General features: G+C 40.0%; 2 protein-coding genes and 1 long non-coding RNA gene across 3 annotated transcripts in view; 2 read left to right on the top strand and 1 right to left on the bottom strand.

The window, feature by feature from the left end:
- Positions 1-24,037, bottom strand: part of LOC133460936 (zinc finger protein 845-like) — a 53,413-nt gene that overhangs the window by 13,137 nt on the left and 16,239 nt on the right. The window lies entirely within an intron of this gene.
- On the top strand, positions 365-1,748 carry LOC133460788 (uncharacterized). Its single transcript, XR_009784154.1, has 3 exons — positions 365-426; positions 1,267-1,438; positions 1,587-1,748. It is a non-coding gene; the product is annotated as an uncharacterized LOC133460788 (long non-coding RNA).
- On the top strand, positions 6,077-22,793 carry LOC133461371 (zinc finger protein 239-like). Its single transcript, XM_061742258.1, has 3 exons — positions 6,077-6,124; positions 8,002-8,148; positions 21,852-22,793. Exons 1-3 carry the CDS (start codon positions 6,077-6,079, stop codon positions 22,791-22,793), a joined length of 1,137 nt encoding a protein of 378 aa, XP_061598242.1.

Genomic DNA, 24,037 nt, shown 5'->3' with positions numbered 1-24,037 from the left:
AAAAAACTTTATTAGCAAATGTTGCTCTACAAACCATAGACATATAAACTAGGACGCCCCGTGGAGCTTCTGCGATACATAGATATGAATATAGAAAGATATAGATATAAAGACCACCATGTATCGTTAAAAGCTGCTGTTTGACCCGCTCGGGTTTGATATTCCGGGGCTCGAACCCCCGACACACCGAGGATCATGGCGTCCACCGCGGCAGGGAAGCAGCGGATCCCCGGAGAAGGGTATGGCTGCAGACCCGGAGGCAGCAGATCTGAGCAGCAGATCTGAACCGCAGTTCTAGGCGCCATAGAGCCCCCTACTGGATTACTTTATAACTGCAACTAAATCAACAGTTCAGATCGAGACGTCTCGTTTTTTTCCGGCAGCGTGCTCTTTTCTCCTTTTCTCAAGATGGATGACGACCGGAGTGTGAGTATTACCGTGAATCACATTTTTTGTGTATTCTTTTCAAGATGTATTGGCACTTAATTGGTCTGCAAAAGTGATTTAATCAATCAGTGAAATGCCTAACATGATCCACAAACTATATTGTTAAGTTAAATTTGACAGAGAAATTAACGTTAATGACTCTATTTGCCACGATACATTACATGAGAAAAGCATGAAGGTCCTATTTATATATATATATATATATATATATATATATATATATATATATATATATATATAAACATATATATATATAAACATGAACTAGCTCCAATTTTATGACTAATTTTGTAGCATGAATACTACTAATACGTGGCACAATTTCTATTGTCTGCAATATATATTTTTCATTTATTATGTGCAATAAGAACATGATCTCTGGTATATTACCAATCATTACCAAGATTAATCTTGTAAATAATGTCATGGTTATTATATTGATTATATATTTTTACTATTATTGTTAGGGTTGTTATTTTTTTCGTCCCAATAATTCATTGTTCATATATTGTTTGTTATTGCTACTCTTCAATCAACTGTGCCGTTGCTGCTGTAACTGTGGATTTCCCCATTGTGGGACAATTGAAGGAATATCTTAACTTATCTTTTTATTCATATTATACATTATGTGTGTTTATATAACTATTCACATTTATATCACTATATAGCCTATATTTAGATATTTTGTGGACAGAAATTTAGTTAATCCAGTGCATAAGATGAAAATGTATATTTGTCCGTTATTAGGTTTTGGCCCAGTTTTGTCTGTAAAACAGTGTAAAAATATTAACTTGGACTAATTGAACACTCTTTTTTTAGGTACACATAACAATCCAGAAAGGAAGGGCCTTGCCCCAACTTCACAGATGCACATCATGCTGCAATAACTACCACTGTCCATTCTGCAGCCCTACAGTTTACTACCCCTCCCCGTTGAACAAATGTCAGATACACATGGATCTTCATTTTAACAGAGCTGTTAGCCATGAAGGTAAAGTTTGAAAACATTCTCCCTGTGTGTGTGCATGTAGTGCATGCTGGAACTTCATTGTTGATGCAGGATTTGTATTTTTAAGTGACAATTTGTAATGGAAAACTGATTATATAATAATATTTATATCTATGTGCTTATGTTTAAGAATACACCATTCACAGATGTGGACTGGGATGTCGGCCGCAGCTGCATTATCACTGTCCATACTGCAGTTCAACAATAAAACGGAAAGACGATTTTATTAAACATATACATTGGTGCAAGAAGAAACCAGGTTCCAACCCTACAGTCCCACCAACCACCACCACCCCCGGGCACCAACCACCACCACCCCCCTGTCACCAACCACCACCACCCCCCTGGCACCAACCGCTCCTTAATGTGGGATGTGACTGCACCTGCACTGAATATATATTATATACTGTACATTTCATCAAGATGAGACAATTGTTTACCCCAAGTTATATTGTTAAATAAATGTTATATTGTTCTGTTTGGGAACTTTGGACTTAATACTACCATACTTACCATTTCAGTATATCAAAGTGTTTTTATTTCTTTATTTCTTTTTTTAACAATTACTACAACAAAAGTGAGGACTTGACACCCAAATACACTATGTTGTAGTGGGTTTGATCAATGCTGTTCAAGTTTTGGGGGTAATATATCCCACTAAACGCCACATCTTAGTCCTCTCTGTCAGTGGCAAGACAGTTGTCATCTTCTCTGTCCCAGTCTCTTTTCATATTCACGCAATTGCAACACCTTTATAATTCTGTGCATATAACAGTCCTGCAGAGACATGGTAAAATACCAAGCCTCAATCACGACATTATCTATGATGTTTATGGTTGCTCAGTGTTTAAATATATATTTATTGTCATTAGGCTAAAAACAAGTATAGAATAATTTTTTTATATTGCCTCATTCATGATTTAAAGAAATAATTTAAAATTTCACCTTAATTTGATAACAGTCTTAACTGCGCCTACTGGTGCTGCCTATGATCTAAATCTCTTGCCACAAAAAAAAAGAGCCTACCAGCAAAGACCTATGCTCTACAAATGACATCTGAAATAGTGCTGAATGAGCTACGAATCCCTGCCGTTTACCCTGGAAGTAAGTTCTTTAATTATAAGCTCCATCCTCATTATCAATTAAATCTTCATATATTGAGCCTCATTATCAATTAAATCTTCATATTTAAGCTCCATGCCTCATTATCAATTAAATCTTCATATATTTATTAAGGTGGAACGCTGATTTAGTTGCAGTGCAGTTCTACTAGTTGCAGTTCTACAGTCATCCAGTAGGGGGCTCTGTGACGTCTAGAACTGCGGTTCAGATCTGCTGCTCAGATCTGCTGCCTCCGGGTCTGCAGCCGCATAGACATATATACATAGACGCCGCATTGACTGCCTGAGAACGTCGGGCGTGGCCGCCATCTTGGATCGGTGGCGCTTTGACTCCAGTGCGTTCACTTCTATTGAGGAAGGAGGTGTATGCATGAGTAAAATAACTATAACTCACTTCATTTTCAACCGATTTTCACGCGGTTTGCTTTGTTACAAACGGCAGACATGTAGCTATGATAGAGGATGCTTGATGTACGTTAAAAATGCAGGCTTTTATGCTAAAATACGTTCTGCAGGTAGTCACACTACTGGTTATGTTATTCAGGTATACTCACATATATATTATATATATATATATATATATATATATATATATATATATATATATATATAAATATATATATATATATATATATATATATATATATATATATATATATACACACACACACACAATATACACAATACAAAATACAGTATAGCATATTAATGAATGTATTAATATATTTATATAACAGACATAGCAAACTTAAAAACAAAAAACATAACGGATGACAGCATTCAATTGTCATAATGGAGAAAAAAAAGAAACATTTGGAAGGAGTGTGTGTGTGTGAGGAATTGTATATTAGTGTTATAAAGGAAATTATATAATCAGTATATCAGTATAAAACAGTCAAAACTATATGAAATGAAGCAACATACAATAATATAATACAATATGCTATATTACTGGGTACGCTAATATGATATAATAACAGTTATATAATATGGTATAATAGATTAATATAATATCATACATTCTGGACCATGAGATAAAGCTGTACTGTATGATCATGATCTGATTTCAACTACTATCCTCTCATCTGTACCGCCATGATTGTCTCTGTATGTGTGTGTGATGTGAGCAAGTAGAGTCATGTTTTTATGAGTTCCTCATTTAAAAAAACACTGAAAATACAGTGGCTCTGTGAGAGAAACAGACAGAGAGAGAAACAGAACTGTTGTGAAGTGTGAAGAACAGTTGGTAAAAATGTAAATAGTGTAAATGAAATAAACTCAACTCAACAATCTTTTTATTATTATTATCATCATTATTATCATAGTGTACCTTATTTTTTGTTACCCCTTATTACATGTTATAGTATAACAGAAACGATGATATTATATTAATCTATTATACCATATTATATTACATGTTATTATATCATATTAGCGTACCCAGTAATATAGCATATTGTATTATCTTATTGTATGTTGCTTCATTTCATATATTTTTGACTTTATTATATTATAAAATTATATATCATAGCGATTGCATTATTATATAATTTTCATTCATAACACCAAATGTTTCTTTTTTTCTCCATTAAGACAATTGTATGCTGTCATCCCTTATGTTTTTTGTTTTTAAGTTTGTTCTGTCTGCTACTAAAATATATTAATACATTCATTAATATGCTATACTGTATTTTGTATTGTGTATATGTGTATATATATATATATATATATATATATATATACCTGTGTGTATATACCTGAATAACATAACCAGTAGTGTGACTACCTGCAGAACGTATTTTAGCATGAAAGCCTGCATTTTTAACGTACATGAAGCATCCTGTATCATAACTACATGTCTGCCGTTTGTAACAAAGAAAACCGCATGAAAATCGGTTGAAAATGAAGTGAGTTATAGTTATTTTACTCATGCATACACCTCCTTCCTCAATAGAAGTGAGCGCACTGGAGTCAAAGCGCCACCGATCCAAGATGGCGGCCACGCCCGACGTCGGCCCCAATAGGAAGCGTCAGTCAATGCGGCGTCTATGTATATATGTCTATGTCTATGTGCAGCCGTATAGACGAATCCGGCGACCGGTTTGTGTGCGCCGCCATCTTGCGGCGGCGCCATTGCTGCGGTGGCAGGTGTCAATCTGCCACCGCAGCGCTGTTATTGTAACCTGACGCTCTACAGCATCATTATAGCTGGATTGATGATGTTAGACAGTGGCCTTCCATAAATAATGAAGGTATCTTAAATTAATGCTGATGTTAATTTATAAATAATGATTTGTTTGAGCGATAAGCAGGAAAGAATAGAGGAATAGGGAGATAAGGGAGTGTATGATTAAACACTGTAATATAGCTCTCTCCACCTCCTCTCCTTACGAGGCATGTCTGCACAATTAAATATTACCTGTGTATGTTTTGTTTAATTTTAGGTATCCAATAATATTTTATTGATCGCCTGGCGTCCGATGACGAAAAAAAACGCAATTACAGGTCTCTAATTGAAGGGCAGAACTATCTCAGCTCCGGATGATACAGAATACATACATACATAACCCCAATCTGCAGATAAAACTAGTTTGTTGAGGAAAAAATATTAACTCTATTTGTAGCTGCAGAAGAAAAAAATAATCTCACGAGGAAAACAAAAATATTGCTCATGTCTCGGAGCCTCTTCAGCATAAAAAAAAGAAAAGAGAAGTAAGAGTAATAAAAAAGATGTACTGTATGTTGTACTATTATACTAATTTATTGAAACACATGGCGAGTCAAACATCTACCAAAGCAGCTGTCAAACACTAAACAAGGTAGTAAGACGTGGGTTGTGCAGAACTGCGGCAGTAAATCCTCATCGGAGCTCCACTAGTAGTGATTTCATATGGATCAAACCGTTAATAATCATTATTTTCTCCATATACCGCTCCCTGGCTTCCTTGTTTAAGGTATCCAGGTAAATTCCAGTTCCTTTCCAGCAGTTTAACATCTTTTTTTTGCGTTCCGTCTGTTCACTTGGTGAAACAGAAAAGTGGTTTTGACAGTCCGTCCCGTCTTCATTCACTATCAAAACAAATGCACGTGACGGGACAGGAGTGTTCCGATGATACAAATACATTTAGAGAGCCTGGCAGGGAGCGGAGTAATAGATCCATACGTATATATGTCTATGGGCTGGAGCGGAGGAGCGGAGCCGCCACCGCAGTAATGGCGGCCCGCTCGACTTCCGGGTTTCGCCGGATTCGTCTATACTATTGAATCATGGCGGCAGCACTTCCGGGTTATGGAGCCTTTATTTAAAAAACTTTATTAGCAAATGTTGCTCTACAAACCATAGACATATAAACTAGGACGCCCCGTGGAGCTGCTGCGATACATAGATATAAATATATAAAGATATAGATATAAAGACCACCATGTATCGTTAAAAGCTGCTGTTTGACCCGCTCAGGTTTGATATTCCGGGGCTCGAACCCCCGACACACCGAGGATCATGGCGTCCACCGCGGCAGGGAAGCAGCGGATCCCCGAGGTGGCGAAGGTACGAAACCCGGAGCTTAGGGAAGCTAAGCTAAGCTAAGCTAAGCTAAGCTAAGCAGGGTTTGGACAGGGCACGGGTTTTAGTCATGAAGTCTTAGCGTTTTCAACTGTTTCTGTGTCAAACTGGGGCTGGCGTCGGGCTCACATTCATATGAATTAGTGGAATCAGTTCTTATTGATGGATTCATTCAGTTTAATTAGTTTAATCCACACTAGGGTTTCCACCTTTCACAAATAGAAATAAGGGACGCCCTGATTTCAGCAGCGCAGGAGCAAAAAAAAAGCCCCAAAACTTCTAAACTGCATAAAAATGTGTTTATTTTATATGAAAAAACTAAATGCTTTGATTTAAAGTTCAAAGTGCTTTAATAGCGTTGAACTTTCATGACTGTAGAGGCAGAAAAACCATATAGTAACTGAAATATCCTCCTATGTATGTATGTATGTATGTATGTATGTATGTATGTATGTATGTATGTATGTATGTATGTATGTATGTCCACATCAGCCCAGATGTAGAATATACAGGTGAAGAATATGGTGTAAAAGTTAATTTATTTAAAAAGTTCAACTAGAATATGGTGTAAAAGTTAATTTATTTCAATAATTCAACTAGAATATGGTGTAAAAGTTAATTTATTTCAATAATTCAACTAGAATATGGTGTAAAAGTTAATGTATTTCAATCATTCAACTAGAATATGGTGTAAAAGTTAATTTATTTCAATAATTCAACTAGAATATGGTGTAAAAGTTAATTTGTTTCAATAATTCAACTTAAAAGGTGAAACTAATATATGACCTAGTCTTAATAAGACTAAGTCATATATTAGTTTCACCTCAGTTTAGTTTGGTTAGTTTTTGTTTCAGCAGAACTTTGATCACATCCGGGTTCTTCTGCCTGAAATCTGGAGAAAACATGTTTCAAAGTTGGTGGGGGGGGCACTAATGTGCAGTCAACAGCATAGAAAACATATCAGTCGTCGGTAAACTTGGAGTCAAGACCCCCTAAACCCAGACCAGGACCAGAGAGTTTACTTACTTACTTGAATCTTATTTGAGAGGGACCATGTGCAATTAAAAACATAAATGTAAACATGTGATGCATTGCACCAGAGTTAGCCTTAGGATCATTTGCATCTGCAGTCCCTTGGAACAAATAAATACAGCACAGATAAAAAACCTCACACATTATTCAAGGATATTATCAAACATCACCCATCAAACATTATTCAAGGACATATAACACATACTGAGGTTGGAGGTTTCCGTTGTCTTACAGCAGCAGCATGAACATTGTTGTGATTAGCTGTCCCGTTTGGTCGGAGGTGGAACTCTTAAAAGGAGCGGCGCTAAGTGTTTCAAATCCTCAAACCAAGGAATGTCTCCCATCATAACTCCAGCTTTGGTTTTGCTACATTACTTGGCACGACTGCTTTTTTTAACTCAGGGTGACGGCATGAAACACAAGATCCTGATTGTCCTTTCAATTCTTTGGATTCTGAAAAGACCCAGGGAGCATAAAAGTGGGTGGAGAAAGATTTCAGGGTGTTTGTGGTGTTTCAGGTGAAGAACAAAGCTCCTGCAGAGATATTTCAGGGTGTTTGAGGTGTTTCAGGTGAAGAACAAAGCTCCTGCAGAGATATTTCAGGGTGTTTGTGGTGTTTCAGGTGAAGAACAAAGCTCCTGCAGAGATATTTCAGGGTGTTTGTGGTGTTTCAGGTGAAGAACAAAGCTCCTGCAGAGATATTTCAGGGTGTTTGTGGTGTTTCAGGTGAAGAACAAAGCTCCTGCAGAGATATTTCAGGGTGTTTGTGGTGTTTCAGGAGAAGAACAAAGCTCCTGCAGAGATATCTCAGGGTGTTTGTGGTGTTTCAGGTGAAGAACGAAGCTCCTGCCGAGGTGCAGATCACCGCCGAGCAGCTGCTGAGAGAAGCCAAGGAGAGGGAGCTGGAACTTCTGCCGCCCAAGCAGGAGATTACCGTCAAGGAGGAGCTCAACGACTCCAAGCTGAGGAAGAGGAAGGTAAACCTGCTTCCAGGCTCCGTTATCTTGAAACAAACACCACAGTTTAGTGTCTTGACTTCACGCTGAGCTGCTTTCTTGAAGGCCTTTGAGGACCAACATCAGGAAGAATCCAACCGTCATCAGTTAGGGCTCAGTTCTACGTGCAGTTCAGAACGCGTACGCATCGTTGTCGTCACGCGTGTCCTGCGTTCATTTGGCGCGTGGACGTGCACGTTCTCAAAAAGATAGTGAACGCGTACGCGACCTGCAGTTCTGGCTGTGGCCGCGAGTGGCGCTGTTCCCGGTCTGATACCAGCTGGACACAAGTGACGACGGAGGTCGCTGGCGCCGTTTCCTTTGCCCAGATTCTGCTGCTCTCTGCTGGAGAAAGGTCCCCATGCAGGTTAACTTGCCCAAACTTTCTATCTGAAAACATATTCTCATCTTGATGTTTCCTGCTAATTCATACACAATCTTCACTTTAATCCTTAACTTAGTTTGGCAACAGAATGTTGTTTTTTTTATTGAAACATAGATACAAACAAACAAACAAGGCAGATATCAGAATTACAAACTTTTGCCTTGGGTTGAGCAACATCAGTATTCAGGGATTAAAGTTCTCCGTCTCTAGAAGGATTTCCGTCATTTGGAAAATGAGGGGGAAAAAAAGAGAACAAAAAACATTTGCACGTGCGTTTTCTTGTAATACAGTTAAGACTATCAAATGAAATCATTTTAGGCATTAAACTGACGCTGTTGTAAACCAATAAATCTAGCCAGAGCCTTGGTATTATCCAATCAGAAATGGAGGAGGGCAGGTTCGCCCCGCCCCCCTGGGGTGACGGGTACCAGTAGTCACGTTATTTAATTCACATATGGGCGTGGTGTGAAACTATCAAACAATGAACACGGCGTCAAAGTGCAGCGGTAGCGTTAACAAAGCGCTGGTTTTTAAAACTCGAACTAAATTAAGTTTTCTTTTGAGAAAATGCTGAAAGAAGCGGCCGCCTGAGAAACCAGCGCAGAAGCTACAGAACCACGGGTTACTCCGTACAGACGGCGGGCTGAGCAGGACTGTTAATGCTGGAAATTACTTGCTGTTTGAGTCTGTGTTTATGCTGCCATGTGCGTTCATCTCCGCTCACACAACCAGCTGCGTTAAGAAACGGACCTCGCTCGAACCACGCGAGGAGAGCGCGTCGTGCTTTGGGTTGCCACCCGTCCCTTGAAATACGGAATTGTTCCGTAAAGCCTGAATTATGGTTCTGCCTTAAATCTACGCAAAGCCTACGCCGTAGCCTAAGGCGTAGGGTACGCGGAGACGCGCAACGCACGGCGCGCGTCGCTGCGTACCTTACGCCGTAGGCTCTGCGTTGGTGTAACGCGGAACCATAAATCAGCCTTAATTGGGAATTAAAAGTTGCGTTCCGTATTGAACCAATACAGACACACAATATGCTCTTATTTATTTATGTCATAATATACAGGGGAAGGTCGGAAAATTCAACTTAAGGCGAAACAAATATATTATTTCCCAATAACAGAAGAAACCAAACAAGCTATAGTAAATATAGATAATACTTTTTTCACGCGGCTGATTGTGGGACAGCACTGGTTGTGCACGGTTGGGGGTGTGTATGAGTGTGTACTTGTCCGTGTGTAACGTGTCTGGCGATTCAATGATCTGCAAGTTTTGCCAGCACACAGTTGACTGGACACAAAAAGATACGTGCGAAAAAAGATCATTTACTTTAACGGCGACGTCTGTAGTCAAAGGAGTCATCAGGAGCCAAAAGAAGGGACATCCCCAAAACTTCTAAAATGCATAGAAATGTATTTATTTTATATGAAAAAACAAAACGCTTTGATTTTAAGTTTAAAGTGCTTTAATAGCATTGAACTTGCATGACTGTACAGACAGCCAACCGTACTAGCAACTGAAATATCCTCCTATGCTATGTATGTCCACATCAGCCCAGATGTAGAATACATGACTGTCTCAGAAAATTAGAATATTGTGATTTTCTGTAATGCATTACAAAAGCAAAAATTTCATACATTCTGCATTCATTACAAATCAACTGAAATATTGCAAGCCTTTTATTATTTTAATATTGCTGATCATGGCTTACAGCTTAAGAAAACTCAAATATCCTATCTCAAAAAATTAGAATATTCTGGGAATCTTAATCTTAAATTGTATGCCATAATCAGCAATATTAAAATAATAAAAGGCTTGCAATATTTCAGTTGATTTGTAATGAATCCAAAATGTATGACTTTTTTTTTTTTTTTTTTTAATTGCATTACAGAAAATAAAGAACTTTATCACAATATTCTAATTTTCTGAGACAGTCCTGTATAGCCTACAGGTGAAGAAAATGGTGTAAAAGTTAATTTATTTCAATAATTGAACTTGAGAGGTGAAACTAATACATGTATATTACATAGGACACACGGTTTGTCATGAAATACCTGAAAAATGCCTGATGCTTCATGTTCAGCTATGTGTCTGGTGACAGAATAAATTAGACAAGCTAAAATGATTTTTTTTTACTGCATTATATATAAACTTTATTTGCAGACACTGGGTCCAGAATACAAAACAAGATACACAGACATTAAACACAAAGAGAAAGAGATTCACTTGTACCCTTCAAATAAGTTTAAAAACATACAAACATTTCCTGGTGCCATTCAAATTAGCTGAAAACATACAAACATTTCCTCCAGTGTTTCCAGAAACAGGAGGAGAACCTTGTATCGCTCTGTGTCGTGTCAGTTAAGGCCATAATTAAAAGATTCTTTGACTCCTTCAGTCTACACATAAAACTAAACATAAAATTCCTCAATACAGCATGGAAAGTGGGAACATCACTGCTCACAAACATTACACTTGCACTTGTCCATCTAGGGAGTTTTAAAAAAATTCTAAAAGCATCATTGTATGACACCTGTAGCTTTTTTATTTTAGCACTTGTGTAATGGCACCACAAGTGAGCAGTGTATAGCGGCGTGCAATATGTTTTAAACAGTGCTATCTTAACACTATCCGTACACATATGAAACTTAAGTGCCAGCATATTGGCTTGGCCATATAGCTTACAGCACTGACGCTGCAAATCATCATCGTCACAGAAATCATCCCTAATTATATGGCCCAGTTATTTAAACTTCTTTACAACCTCTAATACTTCTCCTGCCAAAGAAAAAGAGGGGAAGGTAAGCTTCAGATCGTCCTTTGTTCTGCAGATCATAACAACACACTTTTTAGGATTGAACAAAATATCAAAAGATTAGTTATTGCAATCTTTTTTTCACTTTAAATGGATATTTAAAGGACCATTTGAGTTATTTATTTTTTAGTTATTTCACAATAATTATTGTGAAATTATTATTTCACTAGTTATTTTACAGTCTTATAATTCAGGCAACAGCTCAAAAAGCATTTTTAATAACACTAACCCACATCAATATTGGATCGACTCAAATGATGATTAAAAAACAGAAAACAGAAGGGCTAATACAGCATTTAACTTTTTTAGTTGAAACCTTTGGGAAGTGACCGCACGGCAGAAAAGGGGTCGTTCTTAAAGTGTGATGCAGCGCATAGATTCCGGGGGAATATGAACTGGCCTGAAAATAATTTTTCAGTCAAATATTTTTTTTGCTTTAAAGGGAAAGTTCGGTTTTTTACAACCTGGACCTTATTTCTGGCATTTTTTATGGTTGTATACTCACCCAGAGGTGTTTGGTGTCATTTGGAGTCCTTCGGAAGATATTAGGAGTTTTTTGCGAGCCGCTTCTCCTTATAACGGTAGCGCCGGGGGCACAGAGGGACACAGACGTTGCAGCGTCTAAATAACACATGATTGCCGCGAAACTCGCGCAAGTGCGCGCACTCTGTCCTCCGTTCAGTGAGCTCTTCAGCCGTATACTCCGGCTCAAAACGGTAAGGACGTCCATCATATTCAAAGTCGTCCACAACCTCAGAATTTGACAAATATTCAGACATGTTTCAAATAACTAACAGTAAACTAACAGTAGTGAACTCCAGCTGTACACGGAGCTGCGTCTGGGACGCGCGCACAGAGATGACGTCATGAGTTCAGAGGTCTTGTTTACAAACTGATTTATTTATTTTATTTATTACACAGACAGCGCCACAATGTTACAACAGGTCCTGGAAGCAGATCTAGTGATTCATAAAAGAAATGAAGAGTTTTGCGGCAATCATGTGTTATTTAGACGCTGCAACGTCTGTGTCCCTCTGTGCCCCAGGCGCTACCGTTATAAGGAGAAGAGGCTCGCAAAAAACTCCTAATATCTTCCGAAGGACTCCAAATGACACTGTAGCAGGGCGAGTGCTACCGGGCCCGACCGAAGGATGGAGAGGACACGGAGTTTCGTGCAGACCCGTTTATTCAAACACCAACCACACGTGCAGAAGCACCTTCACAGCAGCTTCAGAGGAGCCCTTGCTGCTGGGCAGCCATGCCTTATGAAGGCTGGCAGAGTGGAGAGGCTGATTGGGCCCACATGTGCCCTAATCAGCCTGAGTGGCTGCAGCTCCTCCACCCTGCCACAGACACCAAACACCTCTGGGTGAGTATACAACCATAAAAAATGCCAGAAATAAGGTCCAGGTTGTAAAAAAACGAACTTTCCCTTTAATCCCTGAGTATTACAAAATATACACAACGACGTCGACAGCAAACCTAAAACGGCACATTGAGCTAAAGCACCCGGCTAGCCTTTCAAGGTATGTGCGAGGGAATAAAAAAAACACGACAACAGCGAGCCACGTTACCACCCAAATCGCATTAACATCATACAGTAGGGGCTATGTTTCCTCTGTCTCCCAGCCGCAGCTGGACAACCTGGTTTTGCAGTACATCATTGGAGACCTGCAGCCTTTGAGTAAAGTGGAAAGGCCAGCTTTCATAAACTTAATTAAGGGGTTGCAGCCATCCAAAAAAGTACCATCAAGAAAAAAAGTACAGACACTGTTAAGCAAGAAATATAAAGAAAACATATGTGAACTTAAGGCTGAACTCTCTGAGGTTGATGCTGTGTGCACAACAGCAGATTGCTGGTCAGCTGTGAATAAGTCATTTATGGGCATCACTATCCACTGGCTAAACAAAACTGATGTTTCTGAAAGACACTCTGCAGTACTGGCATGCCGGCGGATTAAAGGAGCACATACACATGATGTATTGGCAAAAGTATTGTCAGATGTTAACAAAGAATTCAAAATCCACAACAAGGTTGTGTGTACAGTAACAGACAACGCTGCAAACTTTGTCAAGGCGATCAACTGTTTTGGGATGGATGTTGCTATTGATGCTGAAGAGCCAGAGACAGTTGATGAAACTGAACGTGAGGATGACAATGAACCAGAGTCAGCCTTTGCTGCCGCCAGTGACAGCTCAGATGAAGATGACCAGATGGAGCCTGAGCCTCTCTCAGATCTGGATCATCCCTCTCTCCCCCCTCACAGAAGGTGCATGGCTCACACCTTGAATTTAGTGGCCAAAGATACTGAAAAAGTAACTGAACAACGCTACAAAGCAATGTCGAGGGCTGTTTTTGCGGAAGCGTCTGCTCTGTGGAACAGGGTTAAGCGGAGTCCAAAGGCTTCTGATACTGTAGAAGAAAAGCTTGGGATTGGTTTTGTCGTGCCAAATGACACCAGATGGAATTCTGTATTTCTTGCCATGGAGCGACTGTCTCGCATTGCAACACTGCACACTTCACACTTGAGTGATGACTTTGGCTTTCGTCGATTCTCGCCAGATGAAGTCAACTTCATACACAAGGGTTAGGGTAAGTGTTGACGCAAAACCTAATTTTTACCGTCTCTCGTTGTTGAAACAGCCACCCTTCTAAACAATGGCGGAAGCTCCGTTAAAAAAGCTCCGGTTTAAATAAGTAAAAACTTGCCGAAAGGTTAGTTAGGGGATCAATATTCAGTTGGAGAGGAAATAAGTAACATGGATGGCGTCTTACGACTTGAGTAAGTATAAATACAAACCGGCGAGCCCGAGGCCTATTGCTGTATATTCCACCCCGAGCTCGAGTGCTGACCAGCCCATTGGAAAGTTTGACCATGGACACTACGGAGCTAAAGGCGGACATCATTGCGTCCCTTCGGAAAGATATCACCACGGCACTGCGGGAAGAATTAAAGAATGCCCTGGCTGCTGATTTCGAGAAGTCGGGGAGCGAAATGCAGGCAATTAGGTCTGAAATTGCAAGCAGTAATACTGGATTTCGCTCAGAAATCGACGCGGTGAAGTCTACACTCGTGGATGTCGAAGGCGGCCTGTCAATGTGGTCAGATGAAGTCGCTACCCTGCGAGACACGGTGAAAATACCAATAGAGACTTTAAACAAGCAGAACTTGAATTTGGAGTCTAGAATGAGGAGGAGAACGTAAGGATGTCAGGGGTCGACGAGACTTCTCATCTTTAGCCATTTTGGATCTTTCCAAAATGGCTACTATTAATGAACCCAAACCTATCCCTGGGTAAATGTGTGCATGTATGTGTGTATGCATGGGTGTACGTAGGTTTGTGTGCATGTGTCCGTGAGTCTTCGTGCCTACGCACATCTGTCTATGTGACTTGTTTCTACAGTTATTGTTGCTCATCTATTCCTTTCTGTATTGCTTTTTTTTTCTCTCTTTCTAATTGTATATATATCCCTCTTTAGTATTTTTCATTTCCGTCTTGCCCTACCTCTATTCCCTTCATTATATGTATCCCCTTTTACTCCAGTTGTTTTTTACTTACGAGGTTGGCTTTAAGTGCATTTATATGTAGAATAGTACATTCACAACCTTCGTTTTAGCTTCATTAGTACCTTTATCTTTTCAACCACTTCCTGCTGTGTGGGATCATCCATAGCTGTTTGTTCTAACCCTTGGGTTTCGTGAAACCCGTCGAACTTCGTTTCTGGCATTTGTTTTCTTTTCGTTATGGCTTTGAGTGTTCTTTCCCCCATATTTCGAGGGGTTCATTTTGAAATATTTTCGGCAACAGCAACTTCATGCATTTTATTTCATAGTTTTTTTTTATGAAGATTTCTCTAATTTCAATACGCGAATACTTCTTCAACAACTCAGCTGTATTATCACTACTACAACTATGCTACTGTTTCCATTACTATATCTTAGCATGCCCTATGTTTGCTAATAATCTTTTGGTGCTTCTCTTCTCTCCAACCACAGTCATTTATATCATCAAACCTCCAATACTAGTATTATACCCAAACGCAGTCCTTCCCGTGTGTGCCTCACTTGCATCCCGTTCCCCTCTACAGAGGCTCCCAACGATATCAATATTGAATACGGGAAAAATTGCCTTAGATATCCAACCTAAAATGACCGATAGATGGGTTGGCTGAGGGTTTTGAGCTACAACGTCAAGGGTTTACATAACCCAGTGAAAAGGAAGAAAATCCTTAACCAGTTAAAGCAATATAGTTAGCAAGTTAGCAATTCTTATACATGGACTGGTCAACTTTAAACTAGATTCACTTCATAAGGATTCAGAGGGAAGGTATATTTTAATAAATGGCTCCATTGATGGCACACAAATTTCACTTATGAATGTATACGCCCCCAATGAAGACGACCCTGAATTTATTAAGACAATTTTTGATATAACATTGCATTATAGCTCCGGCGTACTTTTGAAAGGGGGTGATTATAATTGTGTGATGTCACAATTTAGGGATAAACAACCCATACCCAAAACCCCTTCCCTCTAGAATGAACAAAATGTTAAAGCATCTGTCTACAGAGACAGGGATAACAGACGTTTGGAGAAGTAAATATCCTGGCGCTAAAGACTTTACTTTTTTTTTCTAATAAACGTCTGTCCTATTCTCGATTAGATTATTTCTTCACCCCTAAAGCTGAAATGCATAGGATAATAGATACAACCATATACCCGATCACTATTTCAGACCACGCACCAATTTCAGTAGATTGGGATATAGGACACAGATTCACAACCAAAATGGAGGCTAAACGCTTCCCGACAAAGGATTTTGTTACGTTTGTGAATTCTGAGTTAAAAAAATACCTTGAAATAAACACATCGCCTGAAACGTCACCACTTATACTATGGGATTGTGCTAAAGCATACATGAGGGGCTGTATTATTTCATATTCCAGTGCGAGAAAGAAGTAGAGAGAAGCAAAGCGCCAGGAACTAGAGGGAAAAATAAGAGGTTTGGAAAGACAGCATAAAAGCACACCCAATTTGGATGTATTAAATACTCTCAAACAAGCAAGAAGAGACCTCAACAACCACCTCTCTGAAAAGATTGAGGGCAACCTGAGGTTCACTAACCAAAAATACTACCAGTCTGGAAACAGAGCCAGTAGATTATTGGCCCTGTGGCTGAGAAAACAACAATCTTCTAATATAGTACAAAAACTAAAATCAGGTGAGTCGACATTAACGAAACCAGACGAGATTTCAAACTCATTTGCAGAATTTTATAAAACTTTGTATAAAAACACAGATACCGGCACAGACAACGACGAACTAAAACGTTTCCTGGAAAACATCAAATTGCCAGAGTTATCAGAAGACTCTGTGAAAGAGTTAGATCGCCCAATTAAGGCAGAGGAACTACTGCAAGTAATCTCCATACTGAAAAATAATAAAACCCAGAGCCCGGACGGATTCATTAATGAGTTTTATAAGACTTTCAAGGACGTTGTTTCTCCCCTACTACTAAATGCCTATCATCACGCATTACAATGTGGCAGCATGGCCCCTTCTTGGAGAGAAGCAACAATAGTAGTGATACACAAAGAGGGTAAGGACCCGACTAAATGCCAGTGATATAGACCCATCTCACTCTTGAATACAGATATGCGTATGTTGACAGCCATCCTAGCTAAACGGGTAAACGTCATCATTAGTATTATCCACCCTGATCAGACAGGCTTCATTACGGGGAGATATTATGGGGACAACATCCGCAGACTACTAAACAAAATTACCCACCCGTCGGTGAGGAGACAGGAAGTGATGTTGCTATCTCTCGATGCACAGAAAGCATTTGACCGCGTTTCCTGGCAATATTTGGTACAAACTCTGGAGAAATTTAAATTTGGCCCCAATTTCATAAAATGGGTACAAACGTTATATAATGGTCCGCAGGCGGCGGTTAAGGCCAATGGCTTTCTTTCTGACAGATTTACTTTAGAACGGGGCTGCAGACAAGGATGCTCGCTATCGCCACTACTGTTTGCAATCAGCATTCAGCCGCTTGCACAGTTGATCAGGGATGACGTCAATATAAAAGGCATTACAATCGATGGTGAACAACACAAACTTTCTGTATATGCCGATGAAGTGTTACTATATTTGCGAGAACCGGCAAAGACAATCCCATATCTAAAATCTGTTATTTCTAGTTACGGGTATTTTTCGGGCTATAAAATAAACGTGGACAAAACGATGGCATTAGACATCAGTACCAAAATCCCACAGACAGTTAAGACTCTGAGTGAATTTAGATGGCCTGATAATGGCATCAAATATCTTGGGATTTTTATTCCTCTATCCCTGGACAAATTGTATTCATTTCTTGTAGTTGGTCTCATATAAACTATTAGTGATGACTTACACCGGTGGTCAGCACTCCCTCTTTCTCTCCTGAGTCGAATAGAGAGTATACATATGAATGTCCTACCTAGGCTGCTGTATCCGTTTCAGATGCTTCCAGTGGACATTCCTAAAATGGTATTTGATAAACTGGACAGACGTATCTCTACATTCATATGGCAGGGGAAAAGACAGAGGGTAAGGCTAAAAACTCTACAGCTATCTAAGGAAGGGGGGCTTAAACTCCCAAACCTCAGGCACTATTTTTGGGCGGCACAGCTGAAACCACTAATGGCCCTTTTGCACTAGTCTCGCTTCACCTCGGTTCTACCCGCCACAGCCCCGTTTTGCGCATTTGCACTAGGATTGAGACGGGTAGAGCCGCTCCAAGCCGATACATTTTTCTGTAACCATTCTAGCGAGGTTCTATCACGGCTGAGCCGGGACTATTTCTGACGTCACCACCCTCCTCGCCACCGATTGGTCGGAGGGCAGGGCTGTCATCAAACTACAGGCCCCTGATTGGTCGGGGGGCGGGGCCGTCAAACGTCTGAATCAGGAAGCGGGAGTCAGCGCGATGCGACTCGTGGCGATTTTATTATAAAGCGCAAAACGTCTGTTTGGTGATCCAACTCAAATATTGAAAAAAGCCTTTGCTCCCCACCCCTATGCTCTTTTTAGATACTCCACTGATAGAAGTCCAAATGAGTGATTGGACTAGAGTCACTCTGAAAATTTGGAGAATGATAAGAACTACTTTTGGGTTACCTAAACAAATCTCATCATTGACGCACATAGCATACATGAAAGAGTTCATACCATCTCGCTTGGATTCAGGGTTTAGGAAATGGACGGATTACGGTTTAACCAGTATACACCATTTGGTTGGGAAAGATGGACTTAAATCATTCGAGCAACCGCAGATGGAATACGGGCTCCCAAAAACTAATTTTTACAGATATCTGCAGCTGAGAGATTTTCTAACAAAACATAAAGATTGGAAGAGAGCCATGAAACCTACTCCCATTGAAGAGATGCTGCTAAAATTCAAATTTGGGGAGGGCAAGGTAATCAAAGAATTTTACCAAGTCTTCTTGGATCTAAGCCCAGATAATTGTGTGTGTGTGTGTGTGTGTGTGTGTGTGTGTGTGTGTGTGTGTGTGTGTGTGTGTGTGTGTGTGTGTGTGTGTGTGTGTGTGTGTGTGTGTGTGTGTGTGTGTGTGTGTGTGTGTGTGTGTGTGTGTGTGTGTGTGTGTGTGTGTGTGTGTGTGCGTGCGCGTGCGTGTGCGCGTGCGCGCGAAAAATGGTAGGCTGAGTTAGGCATAGAAGTAACATCGGACTCGTGGTTGGATATTTGTAGTGACGCACACCTGGTAACCAACTCCAATACCTGGAGGGAATTTAAGTGGAAAGTAATATCCAGATTCTTTAGGGCACCTCAAATAGTGGCCAAAATGGGTCAAAATTATTCAAATGTATGTTGGAGGGAATGTGGGGCACACATCGGGAACCACTCTCATATATTCTGGACCTGTACCAAATTAAAACCCTTCTGGGTGGAGGTATCTGAAGCATTGAAACGAGTTTTCGATCAGCCTGTCACAGTCGACCCTGTGGTGATGCTGCTGGGAGCTATACCGGAGGGTTTGGGGAGCAGAGCCAAAACGTATCTATTGCATATATTACTTACAGCGGCTATAAAATGCATTACTATAAATTAGTTAAAACCAGATCCGCCCACGTATAATTTGTGGGTGGAGAAGGTAAAGGACATCTACCGAATGGAGCGAATTACTTATTCTTTGAGACTGCAATTGGATATATTTTGTAAGAGATGGAGCCCTGCAATGCCCCTATTAATGGAGCGGTAGACTCAAACCATTATAATTCGGTAATCCCTAGATTTGCTGTCCTACACTTCCCACCAGACCCCCTGGCGGGTTCGGGTTTGCCTTGTCCCTTAATGTAGTTTCTGTCGATGTCCTGTTGTACGCAGGGACGGACTGGGACTAAAAAACGGCCCTGGACTTTGACTAGGCCCGGCCCAAAGCAATCGGCGCGTGGAAACTCAACAACAATAACGCCTGGCATGAGTGTCACAATACTTAATTGTGGCTCATGATACTATACCATCCAAATTATAGCAATATCACTGATTTGACTAGATGTGTTAAGAGCATAGTATTCTAGTTTAACTTGAATACTCTCACATAGAAATTAAGGTCTCACTGCAGTCCCTCTGGTTGAACCAATACAAAACAGGTATCTGAAATACACAACACTGTATGAGTTATGATAAATCACAATGTAAAGAGGGTGTAAATATACAGTTTAACTTGAATACTCACATAGAAATGAAGGTTGAATGTTAACCTAAAAAAACAAACCAGCAATGCCATTTTTCTCAATGTTTAGAGATAAGGAGTTTCTTCAACAGGTCACTTTTTTATGCAACTCTGTCATTGTCTAGGGACATGAGGATGTCTTTCTCTGTTGTCATAAGCATGGTGTTCTTGTGACTGTGTGCTCCCCCCTCACAAAAGAAAAACAGAGAAACATATTTTCTCATGAAAAAATGTAATTGTCTGAAAAATGTTTCAAATGTTATTTCATTGCCCGAAAAATATGTTATTTTGTTACTTGGAAAATTTTAAATATGTTGTTGGTGAGAAAATATGTTTCTCTATTTTTCTTATTTTTGTGAGGGGGGATATATATTGTTTTTCGGCACTACCTTGTTCTCTATAGCTGATATAACATGAATTACTCCTATGTGGGATCAATAAAGCTCTTATTTTTGCCATCTGAGAAAATTAAATATATTATATTTGGTGCCTAACTGTTTTCAACAATCTTTTTCATGTGGGAAGTCAGGATGACATTCCCTTCATCCAAATGCACTTTTGTTCTTATTCTACCAAAGTCCATGTTGTGCACCTTTCCAAAAAGACACATGTTTACAGCACCAATAATTTCTGTATTAATTCTGATTTTTGATCGATTTCTTTTTATGTTTTGAAGATAATTTTAAAAATAAAACCGGGTTAAACTTTATTCAAAACGAGGCGTAGTTTAATAGAAAAACACAGAGAAACTCCCACAGGGAACTCAGAACTTCTTCACAAATAATTTAAAAATCACAGAGAGGAAAAAAAACACCAGTAAACTAACAAACAAAGCTCAGAGTTAACAAAACAAACCAGCAAAGAACAACTCGCAGCCCCGTTCTTTAACTTCTCCTCCTGATGAGCTGACGGGCTGCAGGTGGTTTAAGAATGATTTATGGTTCCGTATTAAATCGACGCAGAGCCTACGGCGTAGGTTGCGCAGATTTGCGCGTCGCCGCGTAACCTACGGCGTAGGCTCTGCGTCGATTTAACGCGGAACCATAAATCGGGCTTCACAGCGCGACTCACTGTCCGCCGGGCAGCTCCTCGCCACGCCGACTCCGCACTCATATATTTAATACATTTGTAAAGCCCATATATTTATAAAGCCCCGCCTGGCCGAGCCCTAACACTGTGGCCGGCCGCCGGCCGTCCTGGAGTACCGGCCGTTCTGTGATTCTCCAGATCACACAGATGGCAAGTCCGCCCCTGGTTGTACGTGTGTTTTTGTTTGTATTGTCCGACGCTGCCTTCATGCTGCTACTGTGGGTACTTATGTGTATGGAGATGTGTGTAGGAATGTACTGTATTTTATTTTATTTTTTTTAATTTTTTTATGTATGGAACAGCTGAGTATGTGTGTATTTAAAAAAAAAAAAAAAAAAAAGGAAACGGTTGTGATACGTGGCTATTGTATTCTATATGAAGTTGCCTATTAAAAACAAAGTTAAAAACAATACATTTGTGTATCTTGTCCTACGCACGTGTGAATTGTTCTGTGCATTTGTGAATTGGTCTGTGAATTTGTGAATCTTGTCCTGTGCATTTGTGGATCGGCGTGTGCATTTGTGAATTTTGTCCTATGCATTTGTGAATCAGTCTGTGCATTGTGAATTATGAGACTGTTCTAGCTCCATACTTGAAACTGAAAAGGCTTTTGATAATGCAGCCAAGATAATGTAAGTCATCTTCTCTGTTACAGAATCATAAAGGAAGACCCAAAAGATACTGCTGTGATGATTGCGAGCAAGTCTTCACTACTTCATCAAACTTGAAGATCCATAAGAAAACTCACAATGGTGATAGACCACATAGCTGTGATCAGTGTGAAGTGGCTTTTACCCATAAAAGTCACCTAACGAGACACCGACGTATTCACACTGGGGAAAAGCCTTACAGATGCGATCAGTGTGGATCGGCTTTTGCCCGGCAAGGTGATGTGACGAGTCACCGACGTATTCATACTGGAGACAAGCCTTACAGATGTGATCAGTGTGGAGCGGCTTTTGCCCAGCAAGGTCATTTGACGAGTCACCAACGTATTCACACTGGGGAAAAGCCTTACAGATGCGATCAGTGTGGATCGGCTTTTGCCCGGCCAGATCATTTGACGACTCACCAACGTATTCACACTGGGGAAAAGCCTTACAGATGCGATCAGTGTGGAGCGGCTTTTACCCATAAAAGTAACCTAACGAGTCACCGACGTATTCACACTGGAGACAAGCCTTACAGATGTGATCAGTGTGGAGTTGCTTTTGTCCAGCAAAGTGAGCTAAAGCGACATCAACGTATTCATACTGGAGACAAGCCTTACAGATGTGATCAGTGTGGAGCGGCTTTTGCCCAGCAAGGTCATTTGACGAGACACCAACGTATTCACACTGGGGAAAAGCCTTACAGATGCTATCAGTGTGGATCGGCTTTTGCCCGGCCAGATCATTTGACGACTCACCAACGTATTCACACTGGGGAAAAGCCTTACAGATGCGATCAGTGTGAGGCGGCTTTTGCCGAGCAAGGTTCTCTAACGAGTCACCAACGTATTCACACTGGAGACAAGCCTTACAGATCTGATCAGTGTGGAGCAGCTTTTGCCCGGCACGAACAATTGACGAGACATCAACGTATTCACACTAGATAAAAATTGTACATTCGTGATCAGTGCTGATATCATTTATTTTGAGAGTTCAGTTAACATGCACCAATTAAGTTAATTTAGTTTGAAAAAAATAATCGTGGTGGTTTGATTGTGGGAAAGATTTTGAATATTTTTTTTAAAAAAACAGCAGATTCTTACAGTTGTAAGAGCTGTTCAGTTATAACCAGATTTAGAAAATGAAGTACAAGAATTCAATTCAAAAGTCTTTATTTTGAACATGATGGTAGTGTAAGTAACAGACATGCTCGAACATACTTGAACAATGAATGCAAGAGATTTTTTTTTTTGAAGCAGCAGCAGTTTTGACATGTTCAAAAAGAAAGTAAGAAGAAGTAAAAAAAAACTTATCCTACTCCTTGAAGTCAATACCATGTTTTCACATAGACCCTTGTTATTAGATGTCAAAAATCTTGATGTATTGAGAAGTTACACAAATTAATAACAATTTTACACAGTGTAGACATATTGTGGTATACATGAGTATAAATCTGCGGATAGACAGTCCCATATGAACTATGGATTGTGTAATTATATGAACAGTTAAGGCCTTTGGTCAGCTTTGAGGCCAAGTTCTGGGGCCTCAGGCTGAGGCTCCAGAACTCTGCATTCCTCAACGTGAACACCTTTGGACCGACCTGGAGCTGAAGGAGGCCCAGCTGCTGTGCCCATGTATTCCCCTCATCCACACTGGTCCTCATCTGGACCAGGACAGAGAGAGAGAGAGACACTCCATTTCCGGATCCCCTGCTGAGTGTAACTACCCTTTGTTTCATCAAGAAACACTGAGCAGCCGGATCAAACCACTTTCTCTTCATTTACAAAGATTCATGTAAGAGGCTGTCCTGTGTCTGGGCAGAGAAACTTAGTAACACATTTTAAAAGTTAGTTTTACGTTGTGAGCCGGACTGGTGATCCCGTCACAACTGTGCTCATTAGTTGAGTGTGTTTGTTTATCCCCCCCCAACACACACACAGGTAGTAGAAGTTTTGTGTTCATGTCTAGTTAGTTGTTGTTTTTCTGTAGTTTAGCCATCAGAATTTATCCAAAACGTTGTTTTGCCATCTTCTTGACACTTGTGTAAATAAATTCTGATTAATTGGAATGAGAGAAGTTGTTTGTGCTTATTTTACACATATTTGTCACAACTGCTGTTGCAAATGCCTGTGCTCGGACTCCTCCCTTCACTATTATTCTGCAGAATAATCTACCTTGAGACTGATTTTTG

Source organism: Cololabis saira, chromosome 15, assembly GCF_033807715.1.
Source record: "Cololabis saira isolate AMF1-May2022 chromosome 15, fColSai1.1, whole genome shotgun sequence".
Classification (NCBI taxonomy): Eukaryota; Metazoa; Chordata; class Actinopteri; order Beloniformes; family Belonidae; genus Cololabis; species Cololabis saira.
This window is presented reverse-complemented; position numbering and strand designations above follow the sequence as displayed.